The 11,652-nt window shown below is 45.4% G+C and overlaps 2 protein-coding genes across 2 annotated transcripts; one reads left to right on the top strand and one right to left on the bottom strand.

Annotated features, from left to right (window-relative positions):
- Nucleotides 1–1,754: 1,754 nt before the first annotated feature.
- LOC103642320 (uncharacterized) lies at nt 1,755–2,340 on the bottom strand. Its single transcript, XM_020545289.1, has 2 exons — nt 1,996–2,340; nt 1,755–1,781 (listed from the first exon to the last, which is right to left on the bottom strand). Exons 1-2 carry the CDS (start codon nt 2,338–2,340, stop codon nt 1,755–1,757), a joined length of 372 nt encoding a protein of 123 aa, XP_020400878.1.
- Nucleotides 2,341–4,475: 2,135 nt separating this feature from the next.
- On the top strand, nt 4,476–7,193 carry LOC100277782 (uncharacterized). Its single transcript, NM_001372525.1, has 2 exons — nt 4,476–4,682; nt 6,114–7,193. The coding sequence occupies exons 1-2, from the start codon at nt 4,496–4,498 to the stop codon at nt 7,028–7,030; spliced, it is 1,104 nt and encodes a 367-aa protein (NP_001359454.1). The 5' UTR covers nt 4,476–4,495; the 3' UTR covers nt 7,031–7,193.
- The last annotated feature ends 4,459 nt before the right edge of the window (nt 7,194–11,652 follow it).

Here is an 11,652-nt window from a genome sequence, read left to right on the forward strand (position 1 = left end):
TGTAACAGCCAACAAGAATTTACAACAAGGGCACACTTAAGTTTTGCAACAGCCAACGAGCAGAGATAAACATCAAAATCATGTCAGTTATTAGATGTTTTTATTCAGGCAGTAACAATTTAATAGCAAACAAACACGAAGGAGAAATTAGGAGTATCTAATTTTGACACATAGTAAGCTACGCAGACTAACCAACTATACTATCCACCTATAGTATGCATTCCTATTGCGAATTTAACAGCAAACTTTTGAATAAGCGTCCTATAACAACAACCGGAGCATAAGTACCACTATGACCAAATTATATTTACCAACAAGACCAAATTACACGCTGTTCATATTTTTCGAGTAGATTCCATCTTTGAGTACATGTTTCTATGTCTATTACTACAGAGCACGGTAATTATTCAGCATATAGATGGGCTTTGCTCTAGATACAAGCACTATAACCACAGATAATTCTTTATTTACATACCAAGAGTGTTAATTATTATAATGGGCAATCCTGTTGGTTGTTTCTTGTACTGCATAACCCCTTAACTTTCTATATTGGTGTCTTGCTCTGTGGACCTGTGTCTGGTCATTATCTGCAGAATAGCTGATAGTATTGATAACATTCAATATTCAGCCAACTTAGAACTCTTTAAGTGACCATGGTTAAACTGCTGATTAGTAACACCATATGATTGAAGCCTATTGACTTAGATAAGTGTAAAACAAATGATGATGTTTTTACATCTCCATGGTCTAATCCGCTACTCCAACAGTAACTAAGTTCAACTGTTGATCCATCTTTTCGTCAAACAAACAAAACTGGTGAGCCATCTTAATAACAAGATGCTCCACATTACCACATTATTAACGAATAATGTGGCAGCAAAAATGATGACTACACTGGGACCTTGTGTAGATGTGGTCCTTACCCATGTGGACAACCAAGGTTGCAATTCCTAAACTACACTGGGTCACTGGGACAACATTTTGGTGTGGCTGCAGACAAGGATGGGCCCTTGTCCGTTTGCTCTTGTCCGCCAAATTTCCCTCTCAATTCTGGTGGATTATAGGTCCCAATCATTTATGGTTCACGAGAAATATGAAAATTCTCGTGTTGAAGTATAAAATGAATTACTGAACTTAGCCGTAGGATAAAAGTTGGAGAAGATAGAAGGGGAATGGCATTCAAGGATAGATGCTAAATCGAACATTCTTGGTGCCATTATTATCTATTCTAACCTCACACAGCACAGAACAAGTACTTCTCCCCCACTTTACAGAGACCAGTATAAATGGGCGGTGCTACCAAATGAAATTAATAAAAACAATATTTCTAATAAAAGTTTCGATGCAAAAGTAGAGTACGTACATGATGGGCATATGTGAAATTGGAGTAATCAACATTGGCATGCCCACTAAAATAATTAAACGATATGGTCTCTCGAACAATGTTATATCAGTCCTAGTATAACTCAAGTGCATATTTGAACAACAGCCTCTATGTTCTGAGTTCTGACAACACCAAAACACATAGTAAAATGTTAGTATCAGATAAAAGTAGTTTCCTTTGCCTACTTTTTATATGCAATGCATGATCTTTCCCTATACACAGACAAAACACCTGGTACTATGCGTCGAGTCATAATAGGGATAGTACTATTTTCTAACCTATTGCACTGCAGCTGCATGATCTCTTTAACGATCAATTATTTAACAGCTAGAGGTAATGGTAAGACATCATTGCAGTTTTATCTTCCTCGCTAGGAGTAGACGCCTTCGCTCCATCGCTGCATTATGTTCAAGCGGAGCAGAGAATACAGAACGATAAGATTCGCAACCAGGTCCATCAGATGGGCAGACACACAGAGTAGCGAAAAACAAACCATGCGAGAACAGAAAACTGAGGGGAAAAAAGGCCAGGCGACGGAATCATTAAAGTGTGGCGCCATAGATGGGCGGGAGGCGAGGAGAGTGTACGGGAACTGTATGTCGTAGCCGTACCTCCAGGGGCGTGTGGCCTTGGAGCTTCCTCGCCGCCTCGAGATCCGAGCTGGGGGCAGCGGCACGCTCACCGCCGCGGCCGAGGAAGAAGCGGAGTCGGCGGCGGATCCCCCGAGGCGGCGCGTGCCCGAGCGTGTGGGCCAGGGGGCAAAGGAAGTGCTCGAGGATGGCCATGGCGAGGAACATGGACACGAGGATGGCGGTGGCCACGAACCCGAACGACACTGCGCTCACGCCACTGTCTAGCTTTCGCCACCACATCTCCTCCTCCGCCGCGGCCGCGGCCGCCGCCGCCGACACAACCGCTGGGGGCATCGCAAGCCCGTCGCGCGCCACGGCAGCCATTGTTGTTCCAGTCTCCGACGATGCCGGTCACGGCCCGCGGTCGCGATGCGCCATTGCTGGCTCGCTTCGCTCGAGTAGGGTGTGGTGGAGTGGTGTGGGTTGGCTTCCGAACCCGAACTCGGACCTTTCACCTTTGGAGTTCCTGGCTTTCTCTGCCGCGTCGTCGTGACGCGGAGAGATCTGGGAGGAGGAGCGAAGGACAGGAAGTTGCCGCCGAACCCGAACCTGCCGTACCGGGAGGACTGCTGGAGCGAGGGCGAGACGGCCGCGCTCGTCGACGCCTGGGGCTCGCGCTACCTCGACCTCAACCGCGGGAGCCTCCGCCGGCCGCAGTGGCAGGAGGTCGCCGACGCCGTCAAATCTCGCCCCGGGGCCTCCGCGCGCCGCCAGACGACCGGGGGATCTGGGGGCGACGCACGCGGGGGGTAGGGTACATAGGATGGACGGTCCGGATAAGCACTTGTGTCCCCAGCCCCGGCAGGATCGCCGCCACAGCCATCGGTCGTAGGCTACTACTCCAACAACGCTAGGGTTTGCTTCGGCTCGCGGATGGGGCGGTTTGTGCGCGTGATCCGTGGGCAGTTGGGGAATCGCGGCCTGGGGGCGGGCGTGAGGGGAATCGCGGCGGGAGGGGGAGGGGAATCGTGGCGGCGGGGGCAGCGCGTGATCCGCGGCCGTTAGGGAATCGCGGCGGGTGTGGTGCGGGCGTGCGCGTTATCTGCGGGTGGAAGGGGATGCGGCGGCAGCAGTCTACACTGCCCCCTTAATAGTTAGTAGAGATAATAAAAAATATTATATAATATTACTAAGTTTAATCACTTGTTATGTAATAAGAATTTTAAATTTTTATAAATTATTTTAATTCATGAGTCTATTTTATAGCTAATTGATATATTGAACTAAAGTTATGACACAAGAACAATACCAAAAAAAATAAAGACGACATAACGATGAATATATTCAACTTTTATATAATGACTCTAGTGTTCATGAGATAACTAACAAATTTACGAGAGAATTCAAAAATCCAACTAGTCTCGAGGATCGATGAAAATTCGTCAATCTACGCTCGTACATGTTAAATTTATTGTATACACACCAACTATCAGGTGACAACTTTCGTTGAAATCTATAGATTTTATTATTCACGAGATCTAATGTAGTATGTATATAAGTTGCTGGCACTCATTCTACTGCTTCGTGTGATCACATGCAGAGGCAAGTCAAGTGGTCAGCAGCAATCGACAGTTGGCTAGCCAGACGACAGGATGAATCCTAAAGGGATGAGGTTCAGATACCAGCGTCTGTAAACGAATTAGGTGTGACGTTTTATGCATCGATTGATCATTCAACGAATATTTTATCTTATATTCTTTGTCTCTTTTAGACTTTGGTTGACATACTACAACAGAGTTATAGATCATGTATTACCAAACACTATATTAAAAAATTTTATTATTATGCTGCACAAAATTTAGAGTATATATATTTAGATACCCACAATTTAGACTATATATATTCTCTTGTCTATGTCGCAGCTTTGGGAGAGGCCATGGCCCCTGCCGGCCCCTTTTGCTCCGCCCCTGCTCGGCCACCTCTTCGGCCGACCCAATCTCAACTCCACAGCTCTTCCATTCCATCTGCAAGGTTGGAGTACGCATGGCAATGGCATCAACACACACGAGCCATCCATCCTTGGACCTGTTAGTTGCTACGAATGAATGCAGAGGTAGGCTCCAATCCAAAACCGGGATGCTTCCAGAACCACCAGAACGGAACCCGTGACGCCCGGAACGCCTGCGAAATTCAGAGTCGGCGCGCCTTTGTTAATCGCGGCGCAGGCAGAAAGGGTCCAGACGCCCTTCACATGCCCTTGTTTCTTTGCGGGTTGGAGGGATGCGTCCTCATCTCTCTTTCAGAGTTCAGACGTCCACCATGCCACTAGAGTACTTGGCTGCTGCACATTTCGCTCGCTCAATGATCAGAGAGGCCCACCTGTCTGTGGGAGCTGTGGCTGGCTGGCTGGGCGTAGATGCCTCTGCACCTTCCGAGGCTGAAGCGGACGTGCTGCTGTACCTGTACTTAACGAGATTGGATATAAGCAGGAGGAGGAGAGCCTCCTCGCAGCTCTCACACGAGCTCTGTCTGTGTGAAGATGAGGAGGCGCTGCAACCAGCTGGGGCTGCCTCTCGCGCTCTTGTTTGCCGCTCTTCTTGGCGGCGCGCAATGCCAGAGCTCTCACGGTGGTGGCGGCGCCGCCGCTAACCTCACGGTGGTGGGCACCGTGTTCTGTGACGCCTGCTCCACCAGCTCCTTCTCCAAGAATAGCTACTTCTTGCCAGGTACTTTGATCCATCGGCTGCAATGTCCACGCCCACATTTTTCTGTGCAAATGGAGCGTAATAATACCTTTTAAATGTTTTCGTTCAGAATTCTGACGATATTTTCGGAACTTCAATCCTTTCAATACTGTGTCTGCGAATTGCTTGTGGACATGCCCTGTGTTTCCTGCTGCCCCGCTTCATAATTTCCTACTGTTAGGGCTATTTGGGAGCCATAAAAGCCAAAAAAACGGAGAGGGTTGGGTAAAATCGCCTTATTATTCAATTTTGAATAAAAATTAGATTTTATTCCCTCCCATCCTCTCTAATATTTCAGCTCTCAAACTAGCCTTTAACACGAAAAAAGATTGTATTTCTACCAGCAAGAATTTCCCTGTCCATCTTTCCAATAACTGTTGAAGAATCATACGCAGAACAACTGGCAAGCCCTTGTCCTGGTTTGGCAACCCAACAAGGTAACACGGCGGCTAGGATGCACGACTTGCTTGAGGCCCACTTGGATTGCAGAAATCTCAGAGCATACAGGATTTTTATAGGAATAGTTTATTTTCACAGAAACAACATAAAGCATAAGAAAACGGAAAAGGTTCCCGCATTCTTCTGAAGAAGGCCTAATTTAATGACTAGCAACGATTTCTATTTATACTTAAGTAAAAATATAAAACATAAAAATATGTGTACTCTATTGACTAGGTCAATAGGTAGGTGTGAATATGGATTTTGAGTCAACATTCATATCCCATTTGTATATAATTCTATCATTTTACTGTTTAAATATGTACGTTTCTTCGAGGACCAAAGTCCATAACACAAGGAAATTCAGCCCAACTGGGAACGTTTACTGACACAATTACATTGCACAGAAATGCCAAATGGACACCAATTGCATCTGCGTATTCTGAGTTCTAGCTATAGCAGGGATGAAGCACAACTTTGAATTGTACTGTACTTATCAAATTGTTGGCGTGCTTGAATTCAAACATAAACACATGCCAAATTTTCGACTGCGAGAGTAAGACATTCTCCCGACATTATATTCTCACACAAGTCCAGAAACCTTCGAACCCCTGACTCACCCATACACAGCGGCCCTGCCGTAGACCATATGAGAAACGACCGTGACCGGGATTAGACTTTAGACTTAAGCTTTAGCGTGGAACAGACGAGGAGATTTTTTTTAAACACAGCCTGAAATTCATTTTCACATGTAGTCGAACTCAAAATCTGAGAAGTGCTATTTAGATCACTTAACCAACTTGGCTAGCACATGCCAAATATTTGCTAAGCGACACCAGCTTTACTCATCTGCATCTGACATCTCTGTATGAATCTACATCTGAAGCCATTCTGATATAAAGAATTGATCAGTTAGCCCACTTAAACCTACCGCGTTATATCCATTTCTCTGAATTTGTCAGTCTCCTCATTCAGGTGTCCGAGTCCGGCTGGACTGCATGATCAAAGTGAACTCGAACTCCAAGGAGGAGATCAAGATCACGGCCGAGAAGGTGACCAACAGCGACGGCGCGTACCAGCTGGACATCCCGGCGATCGACGGCTTCGAGTGCGCGGCGCCCGGCGCGACCGCCGGCGAGTCCTTCTGCCGGGCGGCCGTGCTGGACAACCCGTCCGCGCTGTGCGGCGTGCCGGCCGTGACCACCACGGTCGGCCACATCTCTCTGCCGAGCCAGGACCCCAGCGCCTGCTTCTACAGCCTCAACTCGCTCTACTACCGCCCCAGCAAGCCGGGCCCAGCTCAGTGCGGCGGCGCCGCCGGCCTGTCACCGCCTGCGGCGGCGCTGAACACGTCCCTGTTCTACTGCCCGCCGTGGCCGTGGCCGCCCATCCCGTTCTGCACGCCGCGGCCGTGGTTCCCGCCCATACCGTTCTTCACCCCGCCGCCGCCGGCGTTCCCGTTCCCGCTGCCACCGCTGCCGTTCTTCACCCCGCCGTCGCCTCCGCCACCGGCGTTCCCTTTCCCGCTGCCACCACTGCCATGGACGACGCCACCGTCGCCTCCGCCGTCGCCTTCGTTCCCGTTTCCTCATCTGCCGCCGATCTTTACAACACCATCGCCTCCGCCACCGCCGCCGCCACAATTCCCGTTCCCTATGCCACCGCTTCCACACCTGCCTCCTCTCCCGCACTTCCCACCGCTACCGTCACTTTACTCACCGCCACCTCCTCCACCTCCACCACCGCCTCCGCCGCCGTCGTTCCCGTGGACGTTTCCGCCGTTACCGTTTTTCCCTCCTGGTCCTGGTTCGTCTGGGCCATCTCCTCCACCGTTGATGAGTGGTTCTCGTAAAGATCCAACCACTTGGTCTCCTTCCAATAAACAACCATGAAGTAAATAATACTTGGCTCCTTCTGGGAAGGATAATGTGCATTGCAAAAGACTATGTTATATGTATTTTTTTTCTGTTTTATATCCCTGAGCTGTATGGATACGAATGTAAGTTTCTGCTTGCCCCCGATACGTATATACATAAAATTCCTAGGTTTTGAACACAATGCAATACAAACTTGCCAATACGTATACATACATAAAATTTCAGTTGTTATTCATTGTTTTTTAGGTCTTGTTCAGTTGTTCCGTCTTTGGCAGTGTGCAGTCAGGACTGCAATGCAAACCCAAACCAGATTTTGAAGCCTTCAACTAGTTGATTATATACAAGGCGCAAGAGTTTGAAGGTTTCATTTTCATCACACATCTGTATAACCGGATTCCCTTGAGGAGTGACTACCACATTTATCACGTGAATATTGGACTCCAACCCCCTCCTCCCCCGCCCCACACACACACAACCAACAACCACAGACTCATACTCCACACACACACACACAACCAACAACCACAGACTCATACTCGACTCGCATCTGCGAGCTCGAAAATGCGGCTCGGCTCACCTCTGGCTCGCGAGCCGGCTGAACCAACAAACCTAGCCATAAACGTAATCTACTCTCTAAATTATAATACAAAATCTTTAAAATATTTTAAATTAGTAAAATAAATATATCATTAATATAATATAAAAAATAGATTAATTTCGTATAGTAATCTTAAATAACATAAATTAATTGTGTAATCGGTACTAATATTATATGCTAATTAGGATTTTTTGTAACAAATTATTGTTGGGTCGAGCCGAGCTGGCTCACTCTTTTCACGAGCCACAAAACAGGCTCGGCTCGAGCTCGTTCTGAGCGTCGAGCTGGTGCGAGCCCGAGCCAGCTCGTCGAGCTCGAACTTTTTTTCCAGCTCTAACCACAGTGCTCATTTCAGTCAATAGGCCATGGATATATAGTCTGCAACATAAGAAATAATCATACTATAAATGAATGTATATATAACAGAACTTGGTAAATAGACTCTTTTCAAAATTTAGATGGTAAAAATACTTCATACAATAGCAAGATTCTGAAACCGTAGAGCTGATATGTCTAACTCGAATGGTATGTCACCAAGCCTAACTTTTTTGCATTATAGCCTTTTTTTGGATTTTTTGCACAACTATGTCCTTTGCAGTTTCATTTCAAAAAATAGACCCTAACCTCGACGCCATCATCATTGTCGCCGAGGTAACGCACAGCGACGCCAGTACCATTGGCACCAACTTTTCCTACATGGCAAGCGATGTGGCAAGTCCTAGGGGTCGGTGCCATAGATCTTGACGCCGAACCCCCTTGACAGCGAGGTCAAGGGGTCGGCGCCTAAACCCTAAACCCTAAACTGAAAATTGGATTCTTTTAGTTCTTAGTAAATATTGTGAACAATGTTATCAGAATTCGACGCCATGAGATTATGGCCCTGTTTGTTTCAATTTTTTTCTAGCTTTTGGCCACCAAAAGCTGCTCCGGACTGTCAAACGGTCAGCTTTTCAGCAAGCTTCTATAAAAATTGATACGGTAAAAACCATACAGAATCAGTATAAACACATAATCGGCCAAGTTGTTGTAATAGTAGTAATCTGTCACTTTCTAGTTTATGAATCATACGTGAAAGAAATAGGTGACGCCTAAAAGAGGGGATGAATTAAGACTTCTAAAACTTTCTCTAAACTAGGACACAAATAAATCCCTAGAGCAAAACTTATGCAATTAATCAAACTAGAATGTGCAAACTAGGTTTTGTCTAAGTATTGCTATCTCTACCGCAATGTTTAAGTTTCAATCCTAAACAATCTAAGTATAAAGACAAGATTGAAACTTAAATGCTTAATATAAATGCGGAAGCTAAATAGCAAAGTAGAGATGCAAACTCTCGTGGATGACGCCGGCATTTTTACCGAGGTATCTGGAACCACCCAAGGTTCCGACTAATCCTCGTTGGTGCCCCTACGCAAAGGGAAGCCCACGCGAGGGACAAGCAACTCGGTCGAGTAACTCCATAGAGAGTCGCGGGCCTTTTCCACGTGCAAGTGGTGCTCCGCTTCCGGCTCCTCTCGGACGCTCCCTGCCATCTCCACTAACGACCTTCCGGTCGAAACGCTGCGGGCCTCGTTCCCACCGGTACACGGTGGCGGCCGTGACACAAACTCGGTTGTCACGGTCTCGCAAGACTCTCGATCCACTCGGTACAATTACAACGGCTCACGCAAGAGCCGAGGGGTTGTGTGTTTTTCTAAACTCACTCAACTAACCAAGATTCACCTAGAGCAAGCGCTAACACAGTCTAACTAACCTAAGCACTTCGCAAAGCAACTACGCTAATCACCGAGTGATTCTATTAAGCACTTGGGTGTATGAGCACTTGGAAATGTCTACAATATACCTTAGTATGTTTCTTGGGCTCCCACACCTTAAAATGGCAGGTTGGGGGGTATTTATAGCCTTCTCCCCCAATTATAGTTGTTGGACAGAAGCAACGACTTTCTGTCGACGGACGCATCGGACAGTCGGTGCATGCCTGACATGCACTGTTCACTGTCCGGTGCCCTACCACGTCAACCGACTGTTGAGATCTGCAACACTAATTCATTGGATCCGACAGTTGCCTGACTGTCCGGTGCACACCGAACAGTTCGGTGCACACCAGACAGTTCGGTGCTGCAGCCCGAGGGCGCGTATCTGTGGGGCCCTCTGCGCAGACTGTCCGGGTGTCCCACCGGACAGTCCGCTGCACACCGGACATGCATTGTGCACTGTCTGGTGCGCCACCAGGGCATTGGCTGACTGTCCACTTCATAGATTTCTTTGCTGATTCTTTGGTCTTCTTTTGTTCTTGAGTCTTGGACTTCTAAGCTCTTTTTATGTCTTCATTTGAGGTGTTGCATCCTTAGTACCTTAGTCTAATCCTCTTTCGCATCCTTTGAACTACAAACATAAACACTAGCAAGCACATTAGACTACATGTTATGTTGATCATCAAACACCAAAACCTATTGAGCCAAATGGGCTGGGGTCCATTTTCCTTACAATCTCCCTCTTTTTGGTGATTGATGACAACACAACCAAAGCAAGCAAATATAACAAATATTTGAATGGGAATATGCAATCTACTTGCTAGGATGCATGATCGTGCCCACAAAGTGAGATTTTGGGCTTAAGCCTCTCCTAGCTCCATAATTCACTTGCTTCCTATTTTAGACCAAAAGACCAAAACCACTTGCAAGATCAAAAATTTGAATTTGGTGGTGTTTGGTGTTTGATATCATTTTCATTGCTTTGGTCCCTAAAACTTCTCCCCCTTTAGCATCAACCACCAAAAAGGAAGACATTAAAAGCACATAGGAAGCAAATAAGACTTGCCCTCATAAAGGATTTATCAATGATACTGATTGAAGCAGTAAAAACTAGTACCCCCCTAAATGAGTGTTCTCCTTTAGGAAGAATTTTCTCCCCTTTAGAGACGAAGAAAATACTCCCCCTGACAGATATCTTCTACTTAGGAAAAAACATGTTAGAAATAGAGGTGCAAGACATGATTTGAATAGAGTAACTTCTCTTATGTATATGTAATGAAATATGATTTAACAACATGTGCATGTATAGCAACATGAGAAGTATAAGATACGAAGTAAAGTCTAATCAAATATTGGAAAAGACATGTAAATGATACCAAATGTAGTCTCAAAGATATCAATTGAAAGCCAATTGAAGACCAATTGAAGACCAATGGCAGGCTTGTGAGACATAAGAATTCTTGTAAATTTACAGTGGAAGCATACAAGTTTTGAATACTTACAATGAAATAAACTTGAGAACATGTATTAGTCTCAAAGACTTTGATTGTAGAGTACCCTCCCCCTTAAAGTGTGCATACAAGTTTTGAATACTTGTAGGAGACATGCACTTTGATTTAATATCAAGAGAGGCAAATTATCTATAATCCGAGCTTTGGCACATATAAGTTAAATGATACCAATTGAAACATAATTGAAGCATTATACCATTTATAGTATATGTCATATATAAATATCAATTGATGTATCATTTTCTTAGGAATCTTGAATAAGCTATGTGTCGTGCTTAATTAGACATTTTAAACCATATAGGTTTGCTCAAGAATACGAATTGAAAGTGAGCAATCCTACCATATGATTAACCTAGTATGCATGCATTTTTACTCAAAGGTAAATACCAATTGTAGCACTAGGTATGAAAGGTAAAACTAGATACATGAGAATAGATACACATATCTAAAAATAAGAAGTACAATGAATCTAGTTACCTTAGTCATGGGTGGGGAATTTGGGTCCAAGATATACACTAACCTACTTGGCAATAGACTTTATCCAATATGATGCATCCCATGACATACATCCCAATTTTGCGAAGTCTCCAAATTCCCCGACGTCCTTCAGACTTTTCACTTCCCTTTCGGGATCCAAACCTTCTTGGTGCTTTTCATGGTTGAAATAATCTCCTTTGGCATCCAAATGCATTTGGCCCCCTTTCCTTTGTTGGCTTGCTTATTGGCCTTGATTTCTATCACATTTCCATTCTTTATCTTTTTGATCAAGTATTG

This window comes from Zea mays, chromosome 10, assembly GCF_902167145.1.
Source record: "Zea mays cultivar B73 chromosome 10, Zm-B73-REFERENCE-NAM-5.0, whole genome shotgun sequence".
NCBI classification, from domain to species: Eukaryota; Viridiplantae; Streptophyta; class Magnoliopsida; order Poales; family Poaceae; genus Zea; species Zea mays.